Source organism: Caenorhabditis remanei, chromosome X (genome assembly GCF_010183535.1).
Source record: "Caenorhabditis remanei strain PX506 chromosome X, whole genome shotgun sequence".
Lineage (NCBI taxonomy): Eukaryota > Metazoa > Nematoda > Chromadorea > Rhabditida > Rhabditidae > Caenorhabditis > Caenorhabditis remanei.
The window spans coordinates 19,701,006-19,724,297 of NC_071333.1; the positions used below are offsets into that span (position 1 = coordinate 19,701,006).

Here is a 23,292-nt window from a genome sequence, read left to right on the forward strand (position 1 = left end):
CTTGACAACCCTTTCCTTAACTTTGTGAGCAATCGCATAGTAATCAGCCTCTTGTTTCTTTGACTTTTGATCATACTCATCCTCCTCATTTCTCGCTTTTTCAATGATCATCTTCGCCTTCATCTCCTCATCCATACCAGCGTATTCATCCTCTTTCTCCTCTGGTGGTGACTCCACAACTTCATCCTCATCGTCCTCATTATCACTGAGTTGATCACGTGGAACCAGTTGGTATTCTGGATGAGTCTCCAACCATAACTTAATCTCTTCAGCCTTTGGAGCCATATCTCCCGTAAGAATAATTCCAGTACTAATCTCTCTCACATGAATTCTTGCTTCACCATCCAGAGTTCCTTTCTCGAACTTTTTATCTTCTCGCTTCTTTTTCTTCTCAGTAGTTTGATGTTGACGAAGAAGTGAACAAAGTGAATCCACGTATTCATCAGTCTGTTGGAGGAGATGCACAAGACGTTGATCTTTCTTCTCATCAAGAAGTGCACGATATCCCTCTTCATCTTCCTGCATAAGTTTCTGCATACGAAGTCTTTCGTTACGCATCTCGTCCTTCTTTCGTTTACTTTCATTGTTTAGATGGTAGTTAACAACAGCTTTTCTAGCCTTGGATGACTTGATTAAGTTGTTTCTGAAAATTATCAATATTCTAGTACCCATCCGATTCTTCAACTTCTACTCACCTATGGAACTCCTTGAAGTCCTTTACATGTTGAATAATCGCTTGCATCAAATCAGTATGCTTCTGTCTCTTCTTTTTCTCTTGTTCCATCTTCTGCTGCTTCTCCAATGTCTCAGTAACACGTGCTTCACGGAAAGATTGTATTTTGACACGACGGTACACATATGGATTCAGCGCAGTTTCCAGTGTAGTATCTCTTCTGATACATGACATTACTTCATTGCGAACCTGGGTTTGCAAGTTGACAACTCTCAAGGCTCTCAATTCAATTTCAGCTTTCAGTTTCAAATGCTCCGGGAGGTCGGCTGGAAGATTGATGAGTAGTTTCATACGGAGACCGATACGATTCTGGATTGCGTTTTCTCGTTTTTTCAACATTCCAACTGGATCGATTCCGTTCGGAGGAGGGAGAGCTGATTGGCGGTTGCAACGGGTTTGGTGGAGGTTGAAGATCTGGAAAATTAAAAGTTTACAACTGCTATTCATAGATACAGTGCCATGCCAGAGTACACGAACTTTGGCCGTTTCCAGTTGAAATTGTTCAAACTTGAGAGTGTGTGATAGTAATTAGTAGGTTTTTCACGCCTAGTAGGTTTTGATGAATCATGCAGATCAAAAATAGAGCTACATTTTTGTAGTTGACAACTTTTTTTATACGGACACTCCTTTGCAAGTAACATAATGACAAAATAACTTCTCCCTCAAATCGTAACATTTCTGTACGAAATAGTGCAATTTTTTGAACTGTCGTCTTAAAATGATCATAACTTTTTAGGGAGTGTCCGTAGAAAAAAGTCTTCATCTACAAAAATAGAGCTCTACTTTAAATCTGTATAATTGATTAAAAATCTACTTGATCGAATAATTAGTATTACCATGACCCACTCTCAAAGTTGGACGACTTCCACTGAAATCCGCCAAATCTTACAACCTTTTGACTGGTACTGTAGATTATTTGTTATAAATACCTTCATCAAATCATACGGCAACTTTTCGCCATTCTCTCCTTCTCCTGCATACTCATAGGGGTCTGGCAACAGGGTGGTCGCCTTCGGGCGGAGCATGACAGCCTCGGAAATCAGAGCCTCAGGAACTTGTTCATTTCTTGCCAAAAGACGATAAGCGGAGACCTGAGCCTTCAATTGATTCAGCTGCGCAGTTGTTATCTGTTGATTTGATTCATTTCCTGCTGGAGGTCCTTCTTGTGGAACACCGTCTTGAAGTTTGTGCTTCAGAAGAAGAGCTTTGGCATGTCGATGATCGTTTTGAAGTTCTTGTTCTTCCATCGAAGTGATTGCATTTTCCAACTTTGAGATGGTGAGTTCTTGTCCTAGAGCACCATCTCCTGCCTGTTGGGACACCACTTCTCCGGCTGGTTGCGGGGGTTGAGCAGTGAGTTGCTCGAAAGCCGGTTGAGCACTCATTGCGTTGGGGGCCGGTTGCTATCAGTTGATTGCGGTTTTTGCAAACTTCTGGATGATAAAACTATAGAGAAATCTGATGAAAAAAACGTGGCGGATAACGTGAAAAAAAAGAGAAATAGCGAAGGGAAGGAGATACAGTAAAAACAAGTTCTGGAAGTAAGAAAATTGATTTACTGTTAATAATTGATGATAAGAATACTGTGAGGCGGAGTAGTTGAATGTCGACTAAGCCAGCAATTTGGGCAATAAAACATGTAAACGTGAAGAAAGAAGAATTGAAATGTAGAAAAACAACTTACTAGTGAGGCCTCCAGGTGACCGTGGAGTTATGGAACGTGAAATAGATCATTGGAAAGCTGAGAAAACACAGATTCCAAAAATATATTTAGTTTTTGTCCTCGAGGCCTGGTATTCAAAGAAAATGAATAAAATTTCGAAAAAATGTTTCAAATTTTTTTTTACAATTTTCGCGTGCTAAGAAGGCAATTTTTGTCTTTTTTTTTTGAACTTTGATCTCATTTTTCTCGAATATCAGATCTCGAGGGCAAAAACTAAATATATATTTGAGACCAGTGTTTTCTCTGCTTTCTAATAATATTTGTCACGTTCCATAACTCCAGGGTTACCTGGTGGTCTTCCCTAGTTGGTGAAATGGATCTTCTAGAATAAATTCAGAAATCAAGGCATGAATTCAGCATTATATAGTTTGGACTCTAACAATTTAGTTATTAAAAAGCTCTTCCTAAAACTTGAGTTTCATTTTTTCCAAAATATTCCAGTTCCATCCGAACATGAAAATTATCAGTGATAATCACTTCAAGTTTTGTAGAATTTTTAGAATAGAAACATCTATTTTCAGATCTTTCATTCAATTATTATTTTCAGAAAACCCTCTAAAAACTAAAAGAGAAACAGAAGGAGGGAAACACGGAGAAAGGAGAAATAGTGTGAGGAATAGAGAGAGTAGGAAAATAAAAGAAATAACAACTTTTCGGCGCGAGTTTGAAATTTACAACTGGCCTCCTAGATTGAATACCTTCTAGACACGGCCAGGAACATATAGAAAATGAAAAAAATTGAAAAAAATTTCGAATTCGCGAGAAATTATACAAAACACAAAAATCGATATGAACCTACGTCATTCTTCTTGTTGATTCAGGCAGTTTGATGTGTTTAGACAGGTTTAGATGGATTAATCATTAAACATTTAAAATTTTCGAGTCTGGAAACCTACAGTTCGATCCAAGTGCTTCGGGTTACGGTGGAATCCTATGAGAATAAGACTCTAGACTTAAAAGATGTACGGAGCGTTGTTTGAAGGGCGAGGGGGGACAGCAGGCAGGCCTCCGCTCGCTTGGACAGCGACCCCTAGTGGAAATGAAAAGGGGAGGCAGATAGAAATAGAATGTGGCGGCGAGAGATTCAGAGAATTTTCTCTTTCTCTGCGTCTAAAAAGTGGGCAAATACGAGGCCGATACGCGAGGAGGCCGTGAAAGAAGATAGAAGAAGGGGGAAAAGACGGGTGGGGTGGTTGCTGGCGGGGGGAAAAAAGAGGAAGAAGGGAAAATGTGTTGAGTAAATGAGTGGGGAAAATGAAAGGATTACGGTAAATCATGAGCAGATTTTTAGAGAATTTCAGAGCATAATGGAAACGAGAAAGTTGGAAGAGACAATGGACACATTGAGAACTTGGCGTGGACAACGGAGCGGACTTTATACTGTGTACGACAGATCAATATATTGATTGAGTGTTCAAATGCATATTCTCGTCGGGGTATAATTTCATTTGGGTAAATGATACGGAATTCGGGTTCTTTAATTGAAAACTAAATAAGAAAATTCAGATTTCGGTGCGGAAATGGTTTTACGCAAATCGATGGCAGTCTTATGCTACACACGTAAATGAAATTAACTGTGTGTTAACTTTCAATAAAAATCGTACAAGAAAAAGTTTCAAAAAACATTGCTATGATTGTGAAGCTGAAATTGGCAGAATTTGAAATCAGTTTTACTTTTTATTTTTTGGTTTTACAGTAGTTTCGAAGTTTACGTAAAGAATACGACGCGCCCATCTTTTTCCATACCTACTAGCTTCATGTTTTGTTAGTATTTCAAGTTTAATAAATCTGAAAAGTCTGAAGTATCCTGATGGATGGAAGTAGACAACGTAACGGATTACGTCAAGGGTCTTGAAATTTGGAAAGACTCTGAAAAAAGCTGCATGTTATGGAATCAAACTGAACAAAGACCACTAATTAACAACATTGTTTATTTTGATAAAAGTTAATGAAAGTTTTCATCGGCCATGAAGCGATTTTCACGGCAGGCTTGATAGAGATCTGAAACATTAGGGTAATTATTAAAATTAAGTAAATTTTCCCTAAAAATATAAAGTTACAACTTACCCTCGTCTTCTCACAGGAATCTCCACAAACGGCAATTGACTGCATCACTATTTTTTTTGCGCATCTTGAGGTGGCACTTGGAGGTGGAGGACCCGTAACCGACTGAGCAATTGGGCAACATGACTGAAAAATCAATGAAAAATTAGAATATTGAATTTTAAAGTGAAAAAGGTCTTGAACTGAACAACTGCTTTCGCGTAACAAAACGATTGCGCTGAATTTTCACTCTTCAGACTGAAAAATAATCTTCTCATAAAAGTCTTTTGATTTTTGAAAAGATCCTCTTTCAATAATGAAATTTCTATGTGTTCGGTTCAGGATGCATTACTACTCACTTTTTCAACCGGGACAAAAACCCGTAAGAATAAAAAATAAAATATTGTAATTCAAAAATAATCAGTAGATAACATAGGAGGCGACGCGCTCATTGCGTCGCCAGGGAGCAGGAGGGTAAGATGCAGAATGACTTTCTTAAGCCTAGAGTTGCCTTTTATACGGGATACCTAGTCGAGAAACGCAGAGAAAATCGTTACTTGGAAAACTGAAAAAAAAAAGCGAAGCAATATAAAACGAATGAACCTGCATTTCACACCATAAATAAATAAAATATTTGAAAATTTTAATAAATAATCTGAAATTCACGTTTTAAAACCAGAAAAGTACAAAAAACTCCAAAAACCGGTTGCGAAAATCGGAAATCTCGAGATTTTATTTTGAAACGTTCACAAACATCAGCTTTCCCAGCTTCATTTGCTTTTAAAACGTGAAGCGAGGTTAAAAAAGTTTTTGTTTTCGTTTTTTGTTATTCCCAACTTTGGTACTCATTTCCATACATTTTTTTTCTGAATAACCAGACATTTCTGTATTTTTCACAACGAAAAAAATATCCAATTGTAAAGTTCAATACAGTTTTCGTTTTTTCGCTTTTCCAGTCTGCATATAACTTGTATTTTGTGTTCCGAAATATAATATATAACATTTCCTAGCAAATAAGCTCCGGGACTGCAACCAGCAACGTGTAAATTCCTATGACATCAATAAATCGTACGTTTATGAATTCTCCGTGTATTCCCATCGCTATTTTTCTCGATAGCGGTTTGCTGAATGTTTCATGTTCAAAATTCCTTCTGAAATACTTTCTGAATTCATTTTTTTTGTCGCTATTCTTTTTGTATTGTTAGAACAACCCAATGTCATTAGCGAACCCTGGTATTTTTTCTACCTTCGGTCGTCCATGTCCGCAAACACCGTGTGGACACCAATCGACGCAAATGCGCACACAAAGAGAAGACGACTCTTGGCAATGTGCCAACTGCAATTCATTTCTTTGTTTTCGCATGTTTCTCACAAAATATGTGAAGATTTTCAGGTTATTTTACTCAATATGAAGAGTAAAAAATGTGTTTCAGCGTTTTATTTTAAAAATTTGAGGTATCGGTCGACAAATAGTTCAATAATGATTTTAGAAAAGAATTAAACAAAAACTGAATTAAAAAATACTTGCAGTGATTTTTTCATTTATTTTGCGATATCAAATTGCTAAACTGTGTTTGACAATCAGCTTTATTTCTTGCAACTGTGAAAAAGGTGTTTTTATTTAATTTTTGTCTGGAGTTTATCGATTTTTCCCGTTTCTCGCTTCTTTTGATGTGCCTGAGCTTTGCTTTCAAACATTCTCAACAAGTATTTTTTTGCAGTGCAATCCTCGACTAAAGCTCCCAATGTTTAAGAAGGAAAACCAGTTTTCTACAGTCTGGACTACAACGGAATGGCCAAATAAGCACAATGTGGTGGACGTTTACGATCGGTAAGTACTATCAAATCTTTTTCCTGCCCATACTCCTGTAAGTTTTTTGAGAAACAAGGCTGTCAGAAATCGCGACCGGCCGCGGCTTTTTCTTGAAAATGTCAAAAAGCCGCGGGTTTCTAGAGTTTCAACAGAAAACATGACTTGATATACTTTTGACTGTTTGGTACCATTCTGAAAATTTTGAAATTTTCAAGAAAAGCCGCGGCCGGCTGTACGACAGCCTTGTTGAGAAATAACTCGATGAGAAAACTTCTTGTTTTAGACCCGACCATACAGTGATATCTTCCCTCCAATCGCTAACTTTGCTGTACCTTTCTGCCAGGATACAGACGAACAATTGGAGGATCTTGATGAAGAAGTGCAAATCACTCCAATTGTTGTCAAGTTAGCAGGAGCTATTCGTAACACGATGGCCCTAATGTTTGTTTGCCAAGACAATTTTTAATTGGAGGAAGAACTGATTCGATCGGGGTACATGGGAATACTTCAACTCTGTATGTATATTGTGCACGGAAGGTCGCGATGTTGAGCTTATCAAGGAAGGATATGAAGAAGACGTGCCTCTTGTGCAAAAAAAAGAAGGTAGTAGTTGGACTATGTCATGCAATGGCTCATTGCTATCGAGGAGCAGTTCTGACTGGCATCGCAAAGTCACTCCAACTAGAAACCAATTTCCGCAGACAAACAAAACAAATCGTTCAACACCGGAAAATCGATGAGTCTGTGAAGCAAACGGTCCGTGCGATTAACATGTTGGATTCACGAGTTTATCACACCCTAGCTGCGCTTTTTGGATCTTTTCCGGAGGTCACCCAATGCACCGTACTTTTGTGTCCGGCCATGGGTAGTGAATATGCAGTATTACAAGGATCACAACATGACAATTGGAGAGTTTCTCGTTGAATACTGCTTCAATCGTAGTTATAAATATCCTTTGTCTAACTGTGAAGGGCTTATGTTGGATCACTTAAGGAAGTTGTTCTGTAGAAGAGTTTGTGTTGAGTTCTCTATTTGAACTGCGAGCAAAACAGACAACTCCCTGGAAACCGATCAGAAGACTATGCTGACTTGGAGACATTGTGGAAAGTGAGTAATTAACATAAAATACGAATTGAAGATAACACTAATGTTATTTCAGATGCAACTGCTTTTCTCAGATGATTAAATTCGACAAAGCGATATGACATCTCTCATTTGCAACATTTCTCAAATACATTGGATATTTCAAAACTGCTTCGACCTATTCTAAGTTGTAAAGAATTCACCACCTCGCCGATGAATACAACAAGAAAAAGATTCCTGGCAGTTTGGATTCTGGTGGTGAACATGGTTGGTTTACTAAACCGGAGGTGGGAATGCGGTGAAGAAAAGCGTGCAGTGAAACAGGTTCCGGATTTGATTGTCGGCTGTACAGGGAGGACCGTACCATCGCTGAATACGCTGCAATCACGAAAACTCTCCTGTGGCTTTGGATATCGGATCGTCTACTGGGTCGAGTATGTAGCACCGGATATGCTGCTGCGCAAAAGGTCGTGTTGTGATACGTTTAGTTTTCAGTAAAAATGAGTACGACTATTTTCTATCTGGTTTTTATTGACTCCATATTTTGAGTACCACGACAACTGAACGGACAAATCAGTAAAACTAGTGAAAAAAACTCTTGAGAAGATTGCACTACGTTTCGGATTCATGTCAAGACGCCTGAATACCCTTTAAATGATTTTACTTGCGAAGTTTGCAGTATATCGGAGCGGACAGAGTCAAGATGGTTTGATTATAGAAATGAAGCGAAGTCCAGGTCAAATCAGTCAATAAAACTGTGACTGGATAAGCCACACAATCGAGAACAATCATTGAAAGAAGTATCGAGATAAAATCCCAGTACGTGATAAAATAGGTTTTGCGCCCGACAAAGATGTGAAAAATCATCCGTCGATGGTTTCATTCCTAAATTGGAATGAGGAGAAGATGAAGGACGAGAAAGAAGGCGAGACACCGGCTGCTTCAACCAGGAGCTTCAAAACCCTACAAGAAGCAGAATAGTAATAAGAGTCGCACATTATACAAGTTCAGAAGGAAGGCGGTTTCAAACCAATACTGACAAAACATTAACGGGAAGAGTGTTCTGCGTGAATAATGGAGGAAATCATCTATGTAAGGTGAGTATCTACACATAGCTTTGAAACCGGTTAAAATAGCCATGCTCTTCGGAGTTAGTCCAAAAACTCGACTATATGCAAGGGCTCACACTGCTGATGAGACCGAAGCCCAATTTTTGTCATAACGAAATTTTACATGATACTGTCCAGTGTTGAGGTCGAAACAGTAATAGTTTAGTATAGGCTCGAAATATAGTATTTTTTCCAAGAGTCAAAAAATGAATGCGTCAAAGGCGTGCCAGACACCAACTTTAACGCGTCATTGATACTTTTCACCAAAATTCGGTGATTTTGATCTCAAAAATGATTTAAAACTGGCTCAGACTTGTTTACATAAGTCCGGGTAAGTTTGTCAGATAGCCAATGTCAGATTGAAACGCGCCAAAGGTGCGTCAGACTGCCTATTTGCTCAATTTCGATTGTTTTAGGCTTCGTAATGATTTATTGTAATATAGTAATTCAACAAGACGGTGATTCAGGAAAATATTTTGAAGCTACAAGAAGATCAAATGAGCAGTTTTGAAGCGAGTTAAGCTTTCTGTGGACGATCTCCGTTCACATCGTAGCCGTTCAAGGGATCCTGAACAAGGGATGCTTCCTTTTTCGGTATGACATCATAATCTTTGGTGGTTGCAATCACTGAAATACTCGTAAGTCACCGAGGATGTTCAAATTTGATAATCACTCACAATAAAAAGTCAGAAGTGGGAAGATCATGGTGAAGAGGATGTAATCAATCCCTCCATCCTCACAAAACGTCCCCATCGAATATGGTAGTAAGAGCAAAAAAAAAAATAGTAATCAACCAACACGTAATTCTTTTATTATTGTATTCGATTAGACAATAAACTCAATTTCTGTAATCAATTGCCTAAACAGTCGAAAGGAAGATATCATCAGACTGACCTGAGTGAGATTTTGAAGGCTTATTAATTTGATTGATAAAATGCAAAAAAAACAATTATATGCAAAGGTGTTTTAAAATGAAGACAAATGCCAGAACTCAAGCTCTTCAATCAATCCAGACACCCCAATTTTAATTTTCAGGTAATGAAATCTGATAAAAATCACTCAGACATAGGAAATGATGAGATACTGGGACAAAATAGAGATCAACACTTTGTCAACGGATTATTGCTGTAGTTAATCGAATCTGGCACCTCGGGAATTCAAAAATGATGTCAAGAGTGGTGAGAAGTGTCCAAATAAATGTACCGTATTTTTTATTGCTCGTTTATGTGTTTTTGTAGCATGCAAGGAAATCTCGAGGCTGACAAAACCAATCCAGCTGTTTTTTACTGTCTTATGGTTAATTGGTTACAAGCATTTATCATTTCATATCAGCATGCATGTTTCTCGATTCTTTATTTGTCTTTGAATGAAATCAATTATTTATGATACTTTTGTTCTGATTGGAACTGCATACTCCGTAAGGAGAATGAAACTGTTTTCTCCCGTTTTTCAGGTATTTCTGAGCCTTTCTTTCTATTTGTGCCTGGTTCTCAGAGTATCGAGACGTGTAGCATTAAAGGAAAATTGGAGGATAGTGTGCGGAGCTTCACAGTTGATCCAAAATGCAAGAAAGCGTGTCCGGTAGGTAGAATACAAGCTGGCTCCTGCAGGAGGAGATGAGTTCGTCTACAGAGCAAACGGTTCTAGAGGGGACGATGATGTTCTTGGGGCGGGTATGCAGGACATTAGGGGTGGGTAGTAGGGAGCTATGAACACATTCTTCAGATTTTCAGTTACTACATTTGAAAATTTCTACTGTAGGCGTAGTGATCTCGATAAATGTTCAAGATATCAGAATGCTCAACAAAAATCTGTGATGTGAGATGCGAAGTGGTTCCCACACCAGAATAAGCAAATTGTCAGTGAAGATTTATGGCGTTCTTGTTTATAAGATGAACTTTGCAATTATTTCAGAATAGACCGTCCCTGTGGTGCTTCTTTCTTCTTATTCATTTCAGTCAACATTCAAGAGTACCATTGATCAACCACATGTCTCCGATAGTCTCCCTTCTTCAATTTTCAATTTTAATTTATTGTTTGATGATTTTTGTTGCTGTTCATCAATGAAATTCTGGTTTTGTTACTAATAAATCATTCATGATGCATTTTCCTATATTATCATTAACTATAATTTGTGAAATCGTTATTATCGAATGGATACTACTTTTATTGTTCTTGATATGTTTGTTCTTATTCTATTTCATTAGGTATTAAAATGACAGTTCATACTTTTCAGTTCGTCGAGACAATGAGCAATGTTGTTCCTTCTTTGTGTTCGGTTGCTCTAATCAACATGGAAAAGGCATTCCAAGCATGTTTTGAAAAGCTCACAGAAGAAACAAATGAAATTGGAAGTCTCCTAAAACTTCGAGTAAGTTATTGAAAGTTTTTAATTTTGGAGTTGATAACTCATTAGCTCCTCATATTTCAGCTCGTCAACCAGCTCTTCAATGGCGAGAGCCTTCGAAAGCTTCGAATTCTTCATAAGGAGATAATCATTGAAGTCAACCACCACGCGTTCGCTGTTGAAAATATGAATCGGAGATACAACATGTCAGATCATATTTTGGTAAATGATGTGGATTTGATAATATCTGAGGATGAGGAAAAGGACGAATTCACGAAATACATGAAATAAGTTTTTGATATTGTTACATTAATCCCAGTTACTTGTTTTAGATTCTTGAATGAGACCGTGCAAGTCAAAGTTCACAAATTGAAACTGAAGAACGTGTATCGATTTGGTGGAGCACTTCAGCAAGTAATTCATCATGCTATAGTTAATGTTTTAGTTGGACGCAATAATCGTAAGTGTTCTTCTGAATGATTCTTTTTTACAACTGGTTTTATTTGAAAAATATTTAGGTGACCGTCTCGTGGAGGTTACTGGGATGGAGGATGTCTGTATGTCGGGATGCGAGGACTGCACGTCACTCATCAAGAAGTGCAACGTTTGCGGCCCGATCCAATGGCATGCCTTGACAAGACTAAAACAAAATGAGAAGTATGACACTCTCATTGTCTCAGACAAGTAAGAATTTTAAAATTAATAGTTACCACCTTGTACATTCATTTTCAGCCTACTCACTCTCATTGCTGAACATGCCATGATGGAAACGTTTCTAAATGGAGACGTGCGAACAAATGTCGACAAAATCGTTCCACCACTACAGTGCACTAATTTGGTTCTTGTGGTTACTGATGACTTTTCTGATCCTGATTTCACGCATCTAGTCAGTATCGACGGAACTACGACTCCTCAAGGAATTCCTCTTGTCATTTTGAATGAGGTCTTGAAAAAGTGGACGCCGAAGAAAATAACACTTGAAGCCCACGCATCCAGACCCACCGGTTATTCTTCGTCCTACAATTACCAAGAAGGATTCGATCATACTTTGTTTACAAGTTCTTCTGATAGAATTCAGCAAAATCAAAATCAGATGTTCGATCATGTAACTGTGGATCTCACATTCGCTGGCGTGTTCGTTGACGATTTTATTCGCCATAATCGTGAAAGAAACCTGATTCCCAACGTGTTGAAGATGTTTCCCACCAAGAAGATGACAATCATATTTCCAAGAGGATTTGGAAATGTACAAAATATGGTTTATCCTAATTTCTTCCTCTGCTAAGCAATTTTATCGCACAAACCAACCGATATGAAAGTATGGATAAAAATGTACCCGGATTGTCCAGAACCAAATGCAAATGTGGTGTTCTCCGCTGCGATGAGGATTGATGAAGGAAGATTTGGCGTAGTACAACAACCTGAAAACAATCCAGCTCCGACTCTTGTTCGAAAATGTTTCGGACTGAATCACAAAAACCAGAAAATCTTCAAAACGATTCCATGTCGCAGCAGCAATAATGTGATTGAAGACAAAACGTGTAACAATACGATTATGGTCCAACTGACCGTGGTGGAGCACTTTTTCAATTTATTCGTCCATGCGATTCCACGAGGAACACGCCCATTCACAATTAACTTTATTCAAAGTTTCATCACTCCGGATCATGCGGATAATTGTGAATTTTGCCACCAATTCATGGCGATCTACAAAGCACCCCCTTTTTCCCCTATATTTTTACCAGAGCCACATCATAACATGTGATTCAGTTCTAGCACTTTGAGATATAATCCTTATTCTCCCCTTCGCTACATATTTTTTGATCACTACCTTCCAAACAAAAAGTCATTGTAGTTGCATTTTTATCTTCTCAATTGTTGCCCGTTTTGTTATTAATTTATTTCGTAATTAAACCGTGCCCTCTGCAGTTCGTTTTGACAATAACCGATTATTCCAAAACATATGAAGTTCTAATGACAAACATGGTGCGTCTTATTTGACCTAACTTAGCGGCAGACTGATTTCTTTGAGAATGATACATGTTCACTTTCAGATTTCAGAAGACATGTTTTTCCGCAGAGCCGTTCAGAAACCAGTTGATCCAATATTGATGGGAACCAAATTTCTCGGAGATTAGCTGTTTTTAAATTTGTTCACGCTTTTGCAAAAATGTTTAATTCAAATTTTCAGAGCTCACCATGTATTAAAAAAGATTTTCAACTTTTTTATAAAAATTGAGAAACCGTAAAACCTTTAATAGATGCGCGCCTAGTGGTGCTTCCTTACACGGATATATCTCGGTTCAAAGGGAACCTCAAAAGGATGCTGAGTAGTTTAATATTCATAGAATAGTTTTTCACATTCTTCAAGTTCCAGTGCTAAATTTAATATTCATAATAACCTCGATGTCTTCTGAATAGTGATCGAGCCTAATTATTGATTGCAGTGGTTTCCATCGACGGAGCGTATCGTAAGAGACGCGTTTCTCACTGCCAGATGACGCAGCGATTCTTGTTTGGTCTTGGCAAGGGATGCCTTTCTCCTGGGTATTCTCCATTTGTCCAAGATCTGTGTAAGGAGTGAGCGATGGTGATTGAGTTCCACATATTGATTGAATACTGTGCATCCAGTCAACATGTCTGGGCATAGCTTCTGCGGATGTCTCCAGCCACAAAAAATCTTCACTTCATACTTACCATTTTCCTAGATTTGTGTTTCAAGAAATGCCTTTCTTCATTTTCCTATCTCCATTTTCCTATGCTAGACCTAGTAAATAGTGGCCGACTTACAATCCTTGTGATATCTCTTTTCTCGTTATTTTATACATTTTGACAGAAACCGGCTTTTTTCGAATGTTTTCCCGATCCAACCAAAACTGACTCATTCTATCGGCTTCAAACCTAACTTTTCAATAACACAAAAATCAACTTTGTAGCTATTGCGTTGTTTTGGATTAAAAAATACAGAAATTATTCTATCACAGAATGTGTGCACATTGATTTTTGGTATCCACTACACTCAGTACATAGTCAGAATTTTATAGGCCGACATTATTGAGCGTTGGCACTGTGCATACGACTCTCAGTTGGCACTCTTGTCCGGCTACCATGACTACGGTCGTTACTCTTCCCAGTTTTCGCTACGGATAGCTACTACTTCTATTGTTCTTGAAATGTTTGTTCTTATTCTATTTCATTGGGTATCAAAATGACAGTTCATATTTTTCAGTTCGTCGAGACAATGAGCAATGCTGTTCCTTCTTTGGGTTCAATTGCTCAAATCAACATGGAAAAAGCATTCCGGGCATGTTTTGACAAACTCACAGGAGAAACAAATGATAGTGGAAGTCTCCTGAAACTTCGAGTAAGTTAATAAAACTCATTTTAGAGTTTATATGTCATCTCCTCATATTTCAGCTTGTCAACAAACTCTTCAATACCGAGAGCCTTCGTAAGCTTCGAATCCTCCATAAGGAGATAATCGTTGAAGTCAACCACCACGCGTTCGCGGATGATGATATGAATCTGAGATATAACATGTCAAATCATATTTTGGTGAATGACGCAGATCTGATTATATCTGAGGATGAGGAGAAAGACGAATTCAGGAAATACTTGAAGTAAGTTTTTGGTCGTGTTACATAAATACCAATTTCTTGTTTTAGTTTCCTGAATGAGACCGTGCAGGTCAAAGTTTACAAGTTAATGCTGAAGAATGTGTATAAATTGGGAGCGACACTTAAACAAGTGGCTCATGATGCTATAGTCAATGTTTTGGTCGGACCCAATAATCGTAAGTGTTCTTCTGAATGATATCTTCTTTACAACTGGTTTTATTTGAAACTTATTTAGGTGGGCATCTTGTGGAGGTTACTGGGATGGAGGATGTCTGTATGTCGGGATGCGAGGACTGCACGTCACTCATCAAAAAATGCAACGTTTGCGGACCAATTCAATGGCATGCCTTGGCAAGACTCAAGCAAAATGAGAAGTTCGACACTATCATTATCTCAGACAAGTAACCAATTTTCAATTAATAGTTACCACCTTGAACATTCATTTTCAGCCTACTCACTCTCATTGCTGAAGATGCCCTTATGCGAACGCCACAAAATGAAGACATGCTACCACACATTGACAAAATCATTCCACCACTACAGTGCACTAATTTGGTTTTTGTAGTTACAGATGACTCGCCTGATCTTAATGTCAGGAATCAATTCGGCAACGCTGTAACTACGATTGCTCATGGAATCTCTCTGGTCATTTTGAATGAGGTCTTGAAGAAATGGAAACCGAATAAAATAACACTCGAAGCCCACGTATCAAGACCAACCAGATGGTTTCCGTCTTACAAGTACCAAGAAAGATTTAAACATACTCTCTTTACGAGTTCCTCTGATAGTATCCAGGAGAACCAGCATCAGATGTTCGAACATTTAACAGTAGATCTCACATTTGCTGGGAAGTTCATTGAAGATTTTGACCGCCATAATCATGGAAGAAATTTGATTCCCAACGTCCTGAAGATGTTTCCTACCAAGGAGATGGCTATTATTTTTCCAAGAGGATTTGGATATCTGCAGAACATGACTTCACCTAACTTCTACCTCTGCAAAGCAATTTTATCGCACAAACCAACCGATATGAAAGTATGGGTACAAATGTACCCGGATTGTCCAGAACCGAAAAAACAGGTGATGTTTTCCGCTGCGATTAAGATTGATGATGAGAGGTTTGGCGAAGTACAACAACCTGAAAACAATCCAGCTCCGGTTTTTGTTCGAAAGTGTTTCGGATTGAACAAGAAAAATCGAAAGATATTCAAATTGATCCCATGTCGCAGCAGCACTTACGTCATCGAAGATAAAACGTGCAACAATACAATTATGGTTCAGCTGACCGTGGTGGAGCACTTCTTCAATTTATTCGTTCATGCAATTCCACGAGGAACGCGCCCATTCACAATCGACATCATTCAAAGCTTCATCACTCCTGATCACTCAGAAAATTGTGACTTTTGCAACCAATTCATGGCTATCTACAAAATGCACTTGGAAACTCGTTACCTTCCCCAACGTCAATAACTTATTAATATATTTTGCCCTTCTTTTCTAAATTGTTCCCATTGCCACATCATAACATGTGATTGAGTTCAAGCACATTAAAATATTATCATCCTCTTCGAAACATATTTTTTGAATACTATCTTTGGAAAAACGTCATTGCATTTGCATTTTCTTCTTTTCAATTGTTGCCTATTATTTGATTTATTTATTTCGAAATTAAACCAACATAAATTTACTTTTCAACATTTTTTCTTGGAATTGAATTTTTATCTCTCTTGCTTTACATTAACCTTATAGACCAGAGTCTATATAGACTCATTGATCTGTGTGAGCTTAAATTCAGTTACTTGAGTTAGAATCCTAGCGGTCTAGAAATCAATAAACTCGGGTCAATGCAAACTAGGTTCTGTAAGAATATTTGAAAATCTAACCAAAACCACACATGGTTCCGGAATTTGAAATTAGGATAGGAACCAATTTGAGAATTTCCTTCCATGTATGATTCTCATGCTTCCTGGAAAACATTTGATTGAAAACATACAAAAGGTTTTCTCTAACGTACGGGGGGTTTGCATCGACGCCGAGAAAAAAAAATTAGGTGAAAACATGAAAAATAATTATGACGTTCGCGATGTATGAAATAAACGTATACTTCAATTCATAATTTATTTGAGCAAAAAAAAATTATAACATCAAGAGGGATACTATGCGCAGCTGCATTGAGGTGGTTGGTGCAGTGGAGGATTGTTGCTGGATCTCCTCATCCGGAAACTCGTATAATTTTGGCACTGGTAGATTCTGGAAAACATTTGATTACGCAAAAGTATTAGCTTGAATAGTTGGGAATCTTCATTTGTTTCTCACTTTATTGGAAGAAACTTTCTAGCTTTTTTGTAAAAGTTGTAGCTAAAAATTTTCTACCAAGAGAAAATTTTTATGTGATGATTAAAAAAAACCATGATTGATATCAACAATTTTCCTACTTACCGTCATTTTCACAGGAATCGTCACAAACCCATTTTGATAAATTCCTTATCCAAAACCTTCACCAGGCATGCTTGGTAGAGATCTGAAAAACAATTGAGTGTGTGAATTACTACAACGTCTCATATTTATTCTAAACTACAACCACGGAAAGAACCCGCATGCCGGACACTAATAATAATTTTGGATGAAAGTCTCGACACACGTATTTTTGGAAAGAGCTGGTTTCAATAATGAAATTTTCATGTGTTCGGTAAGATGTATTTCAACTCACTTTTTCAACCGGGACAGGAACCCATAATAATAATAATAATAATATAAAGATACAATAATAAAACCATTTAGAACTCAAAAAAAATCAGTGATTAACATAGGAGGCGACGCGCTCATTGCGTCGCCAGGAAAGAAAGAGTAAAATGCAGAATGATTTTCTTGAGCCAAGAGTTGCCTTTTATACTGGATATCTAGTCGAGAAACGCAGAGAAATAGACCAGGTGGAAATCTGAAAACAATGATGACGTCCACTATGAATGAAGAAAGCAGTGAAATATAGAGCACGTGAAATGAAGAGTATCCGACTAATCTGCTGAATCCAGATTTGTGTTTTTCATGGATATGACGCGCCTATTCTTTTTTCATATCTTCTAGCTTTTTGCAATGTTAATTTGCTTTTCTAGGAAAGGTGAGGGGTCATCTTGAAATCATTTAAAGTGTTATACACCTGAAAAAGCTGCAAGATCCTGCAGGATGGATGAAAATAGACGACGTTATGGATATCATGAAGATATTGAAATCAGGAGAGACCCTGAAAAATGCTTCTTTCTGTGTATAGGTCCTCATGAATAAAAGAGAAATAGGCATTTTCGTTGGTAGGCAAACTAAATAATTGACATTTTTGGTTTAGAACAGACACATTTTTCGATTTTCTGAGTGTCTCGGAAATAAAAATATTTTCAAATACATTAAGTCACATGTGTGTTCTTATCAGTTCAAGAAATCATCGAAGACAAATTGAGAATTTCATTTGGAAAAGCAATTATTTATTAAATCAAACATCAATTACATCTGCGCCACTAATTCATTGGGGTGGTATAGCCTTCATGACTCCATAGAATACATCTGAAAAGATATTATGAATTTTGAGATAAATAGTTTGAATGGAATCTACTATATGAAAGTTCACTTATTACACTTACTACTGTCAGTTCCTGTTTGTGAGTACGTAATAGTAATTCTGGATGATGTACTCTTGATCTGACTTTTGGTGGATCCACTGAGCACATTCTCCCCTTCGTTCAACCTAAAACTCAAAACTATATTCATAAATCGATTCGACAATTACTTACAGGATGATTGGTGTTCCAGTTATATCAGTACCATCAAAGATTTTTATCAAACCGCCTGAATTGGTTGTAGTTCCCCAGTGGAATGTGAGGCGCTAAAATTTTCAAAACTTTAATTTCAAAATAAAAAAAAGACAACTTACAGTCCAGATATGATTTTCATCTCCACTATACGCAACATATGAGCATGGTGCCGCGTAGCAAGGTGAGAAGCCATCGGGGTTATAAGGATTGCTAATTGGAGCCGAACGACCAGTGTAGTTACCAGATTCATAGCAAGTACATGTTGACGCTTCTGTTTCTGGAGAAAAACTGATAAGTTTCAGTTTTGATTACGTCACAAACCAGTTAAGAATACAGCTGCCGCAAATACTGCAAGTTTCCACCACATCATATCTGAAACTTGAAAAAATTTGAATTCGTGAACAAAAATATATATAAAATATCAACAGAATTAAAAAATTGAAGAAATCGAGATGAAAGCAACTTTCAAAGATATTTTAATCTGATAATGATCACACGTGTCTTTTTTTAAAACTAATAATCCTCCGGGTTAGCGACTCCTTATCAGTAAACTATATTTGAGTTTTGATGTTTAGCGTTTAGTATGACCAAAAGATATAGAGAGTAAAAGTACAAAGTGGGACATATTTAATTGAATAGAACACAATGTCTGCTGGATTTACAAATAGAACATTACGAGTAACTTGAAGCCAGATAAGTTGCAATAATATGGAATCATTTTTCCGTAAACCAGAGACAGAAAATCTACTCAAAGTTATGTTTCTCATTCAAAAAATACTTTTTTCAAAAAGAATGCAGAAGTTTAAGCAAATTCTCACTACAACGATATAGAATACCCACTATCTCAAAGTCTTCAAAACTGATAAAACTTTTATATTAGTTCAATTCTTCTTATAAAAACCTTTCAAATGTGGATTTTTTTTTCTCTAAAAACATTTCAAAATGTTCCGAAATCAATTAATTTTGTTTCAAAAACAACTCCCTGCCCAAACAAAAAAAGCAAAAGGATTTCGACCACGGCAGGACTCGAACCTGCAATCCCCAGATTCGAAGTCTGGTGCCTTATCCATTAGGCCACGCGGCCACACTTCTCTTCTGCTCTATAGTGAATGACTAGGAGAAAGGAGGAGGGGGAGAAAAAAGGGGGAAGACAGCGGCACGCATCAAGGTCACCTCCCGTTTTTGTTGTTGACTTGTTTGATGAGTATACACTGAACACATTTTTTTCTCCTATTGATATTTATTGAAGTTCGTAAAATTGCAGAGAGGGAGAGTATGATATGTCCTATGAAACAAAAGATTTACTGAGTTGAATAGACTTTGCGGGAGGCACCTCTATTTGAGGTTTTACAGTATTGCGTAGTTCTTTTAAAGTCCGAGATTTTATGCTTATTCCTAGTCAAATCAATCATTGGTGGAAGGTCAGTTATTCAAATATGAACTGCTCATGATTGGTAAATGGGCGCATAAGATGATGAAATAACTGGAAGGGAGTTTATTAATAAGAGACAATAACGAGTTTTGTACTGTACTTTCAAATGAAATCTGAATTCAAAAAAGTCAATTTTTTCAGAAAAGAAAAAAGTTCAGAATTCACAAATTTTCAATTTGAGTTATCATTTGCAAACTCCATGTGACTGCAGTGATACAGAATCTTTTCAGAACATTCTGAATCAAATTGTATCAGACACTCTAAAAAATGCTTTCGTTCACATTTTCTACGGTGAATTCGTTTCCCGGTTCCATTAAACATCTTGTCATTTGATTTTCTGAGATTTTTCATTTCAACGATTCTGCATCGAATGTATTATTGATTCAAAAGCAATTGATTCAAAAGCTATGAAGAGAACATTGCGGTGATCGCTGAACTATCAGAATTGGACTAACTCTTGACATTGGACTTCTACCCTGTAGTTTTATCAGTATATCAATGTTACTCTTCACATATTATAAGCCTTTTCTAATTTTTGCAATTCCTAGTAGTATTCAGTCCATCTAATCGCCTATTCGTTTAATGGAACCCTCTTCAATTTCCAAGTGCACTGCCACTTTTGCAATTACGTAAAATACTAATGAGACTAAGGTCACCCAATTTTCTTTCCAAAAAAGTGTATAGCCAATTTTCTTATTCAAAAAAGGCAATCTTCACCCGCATTACTCATTAATCAACTCGGAGCATACGAAAATTTCCAATTTTCATCTGCTTCCATTAACCCAAAAGATGAATCTTCTTATATAAATGGAAATCGGTTTTGTGCTCCGCCCAGCTCCGCCCATTTCAAAGCCACGATTTCGAAATAAACGGTAGAGCTCCACTTCATTCATCAGCTCGGTTTGCGGTTATCCGTGGAGAAAATGAATGTGGTGAATCCCACTCTCTGGCTATTAGCCGTTCTTACTGTGGTGCAAACCACCAACTTCCGAGCTGACGGTACTCTTTCCTGTTCCTTATCTCAAAAATGGTGTTATCTAGTGGAGCTATCCGAAAAGGACACCTTGTAAGTTTGTTGATAAATATCTTGAAACTTATAATTATATTATTGTAATAGGCCCATGTTCGACGACCGAATCGGTGATACAGGCTTCCAATGCGTAGACACCGCTAGTGTGGGATACAGTATCATAGGTAGCCAGCAAGGTGATGGACTTGAAAATGTAAGAGCACCTTGGTAAATTGTATTATCATAATTCCAACTAATTTCAGTACTTCTATGAAATCACAATGAGTGTTGCTCACAACTGCACCCAGGAGCCTGGAACTATAAAGAAAATCAACCGCAACACCGCATATGCATCGGTATTCGAAACGTAGGTGCTCTGAAAATTGTTTATATTAATAATGTGAATTCAGTGAGATCTTCGTCCAGTGGAACGTTGACCTTACCGACCAAGGTAGCTCTGTCATCGACTACTCCCTCTAATATCCCAATCCATGTTGCCAACTACACTTTCTATAATTATATATTTCTTTATGTGTGGATCTCTTCTTATTCGACGTCTCATTGCTGATATTTTATTTGTGCAAAAAAAAAATTTGTGTTGAACCGAGTATATTGGAAACGAAAAGTGAAATACTGAAAATTTAGATAAGCAACAGTGAGTGAGTGCGGTGTATCAATTCCTGGTGGTGTCCAGTACAACAATATGATAAGATCAGTTTAAACACTTAAGAAGTTGTAGAATATTATCCAAAAATACTTTCAACTCCAATAATCTTCAACGAGAGCTCCATTTTGGGCCAATTTAAAATTCCAGTTGTACACATACTTTCTGAAACACGCTTTTTTTTATTTTTTGAATTTCAAGGATTCAAAACTCACTCAGCACCAACGGGCACATAAATGACGGGTAATGACAATTTGCGGATGTGGCCGTTAATTAGAGTGCAGTTATGAGTAATAGTGAGGCCGATTTCATATTCCTTCTAAAAAAATATGTTAAATAGTAAGAAAAACACATTCTGAGTAAACTCGCATTCTTCAAACCGTCGTTTTCTTGCATTCCATTTAATTCATAATCGTAAGATGGCTGATGTGTGCACTTGCCACCAAAGGTGTCGATTCTATCATCAAATACCCGCCTGTACACACAGCTTTTTTAGAAATAAAAAGGTATGGGAAGTATATTAAACTTACAACGTGTCAATCTCCCGAAGCTCTATCAAAAAACACCAGAATTGCTCCAGCGAGCAGGATAAAGTACCATTGACATGAAATCGGGTGGATGGTGTCACCGATCCGAGAATAATGATGAGAATGATGACAGAAGTGGTAACCATACTGAAAAATTGATCAAATTGAAAAAAATCATTCAAAAAATTAGAAAAAAAGCCGTCGCTTAAAACCAATAATGTTTACATCGTTGTTGTCTTCTCTCTCATACTATGCTATTTTGTTCTGAAGGGATAGAAATAGGTTAGAAAGCATGGAAAGCAGATTAGACGGGGATATCAGTATCTTTTGTGTAATTTTACCAATAAACTTGCTGGTGGAAGCGAAACATGTTGAGATATTGCTCTCTCATTTTTTGATCGAGTGAACTTGACTTTTTTTGAATTTACGTATATCATGTGTGAAGAATCTGCAAATAAACTAATTCAATCTGTCTCTGAAAAGTGTAAAACAAAAGATAGTCCTATTCGTCAACTCGATAGAGCTCCAAATTCGAAAATTTCAAAAATTTCAAATACTACGATGACAAAGTTGACGTATTCTAGACCAGCCAGAACTATATTTCATTAACATTGCCATATTTGTGTTTCCAACTCTGAAATTATCAAAATAATATTTTCAAATTCACTGTGACGATATTCTCTACTCCTCCAGACCCAATTCCTTCAGAAAATACTTCAAACGCCACCAAAAACATTTCTGCGTTCGGGGGGAATCGAACCCCCGTCGAATGCTTGGAAGGCATCCATGCTGACCATTACACCACGAACGCGCTGAGAGAGATGAAATGTGACAGTCATGATATGTCGACCACCCCGACCTGCCGCGCCGTTGTTTACACTTTTTTCTTCTTCGTCTCTCGCCAAGTCGAGGAGGGAGGTTTGAGAAGAAACTTGTCGGCGGAAAGGAAAAATCGGGGGTAGATTGTAGAATGAATGTGAAGGAAAGAGAAATCAACTTATCAATGTCTTTTTCGATAATTTCCAAAGTGCAAAATTACAAATTCCGAAAATTTGGAGAAGGCGACTTTTATCTTTTTCACCCCTTCGGTTCCATTCCCTTTTTCCCTTCTTTTTTCGATATTTGCAAGAGATAGATGAGTGCGGAGGAAGAACGGTCTTTGCAAAGACAATTGGGCAAAGATGTGTGACGTCAAAACGTCAGAGAATCCTGTAGACATGCGAATGCGAAGATAATGACATTTTTGCAGAAGTGAACTGTTGAGGTATAGAATATGTTTATTTTGAAAAAATACAAAGAGTAAAATTTTTTATTACAATCGGCGATTCAATAGAAAACCCCATGCGAGAATCACGAGTTAAGCAAAAATAAGAAGAATGTATTAATTAG

The 23,292-nt window shown here is 37.4% G+C and overlaps 7 protein-coding genes across 7 annotated transcripts; 6 read left to right on the top strand and 1 right to left on the bottom strand.

The window, feature by feature from the left end:
• Positions 1–6,244: 6,244 nt before the first annotated feature.
• Positions 6,245–6,778, top strand: GCK72_025957 (uncharacterized protein; the record flags this gene model as incomplete). Its single annotated transcript, XM_053736577.1, has 2 exons — positions 6,245–6,330; positions 6,610–6,778. The coding sequence occupies 2 exons, from the start codon at positions 6,245–6,247 to the stop codon at positions 6,776–6,778; spliced, it is 255 nt and encodes an 84-aa protein (XP_053580143.1).
• A 77-nt stretch (positions 6,779–6,855) lies between these two features.
• Positions 6,856–7,236, top strand: GCK72_025958 (uncharacterized protein; the record flags this gene model as incomplete). The annotated part of the gene is made up of 1 exon (XM_053736578.1): positions 6,856–7,236. The coding sequence occupies one exon, from the start codon at positions 6,856–6,858 to the stop codon at positions 7,234–7,236; it is 381 nt and encodes a 126-aa protein (XP_053580144.1).
• A 3,516-nt stretch (positions 7,237–10,752) lies between these two features.
• Positions 10,753–12,136, top strand: GCK72_025959 (uncharacterized protein; the record flags this gene model as incomplete). The annotated part of the gene is made up of 5 exons (XM_053736579.1): positions 10,753–10,875; positions 10,936–11,057; positions 11,184–11,311; positions 11,370–11,535; positions 11,584–12,136. 5 exons carry the CDS (start codon positions 10,753–10,755, stop codon positions 12,134–12,136), a joined length of 1,092 nt encoding a protein of 363 aa, XP_053580145.1.
• Positions 12,137–12,163: 27 nt separating this feature from the next.
• Positions 12,164–12,616, top strand: GCK72_025960 (uncharacterized protein; the record flags this gene model as incomplete). The annotated part of the gene is made up of 1 exon (XM_053736580.1): positions 12,164–12,616. One exon carries the CDS (start codon positions 12,164–12,166, stop codon positions 12,614–12,616), a length of 453 nt encoding a protein of 150 aa, XP_053580146.1.
• A 1,476-nt stretch (positions 12,617–14,092) lies between these two features.
• On the top strand, positions 14,093–15,938 carry GCK72_025961 (uncharacterized protein; the record flags this gene model as incomplete). Its single annotated transcript, XM_003099913.2, has 5 exons — positions 14,093–14,215; positions 14,269–14,471; positions 14,517–14,644; positions 14,704–14,869; positions 14,918–15,938. 5 exons carry the CDS (start codon positions 14,093–14,095, stop codon positions 15,936–15,938), a joined length of 1,641 nt encoding a protein of 546 aa, XP_003099961.2.
• A 2,044-nt stretch (positions 15,939–17,982) lies between these two features.
• On the bottom strand, positions 17,983–18,641 carry GCK72_025962 (uncharacterized protein; the record flags this gene model as incomplete). Its single annotated transcript, XM_003099914.2, has 5 exons — positions 17,983–18,023; positions 18,101–18,204; positions 18,251–18,342; positions 18,391–18,548; positions 18,593–18,641. 5 exons carry the CDS (start codon positions 18,639–18,641, stop codon positions 17,983–17,985), a joined length of 444 nt encoding a protein of 147 aa, XP_003099962.2.
• Positions 18,642–20,626: 1,985 nt separating this feature from the next.
• Positions 20,627–21,192, top strand: GCK72_025963 (uncharacterized protein; the record flags this gene model as incomplete). The annotated part of the gene is made up of 4 exons (XM_003099984.2): positions 20,627–20,769; positions 20,821–20,926; positions 20,976–21,079; positions 21,123–21,192. 4 exons carry the CDS (start codon positions 20,627–20,629, stop codon positions 21,190–21,192), a joined length of 423 nt encoding a protein of 140 aa, XP_003100032.2.
• Positions 21,193–23,292: the final 2,100 nt, after the last annotated feature.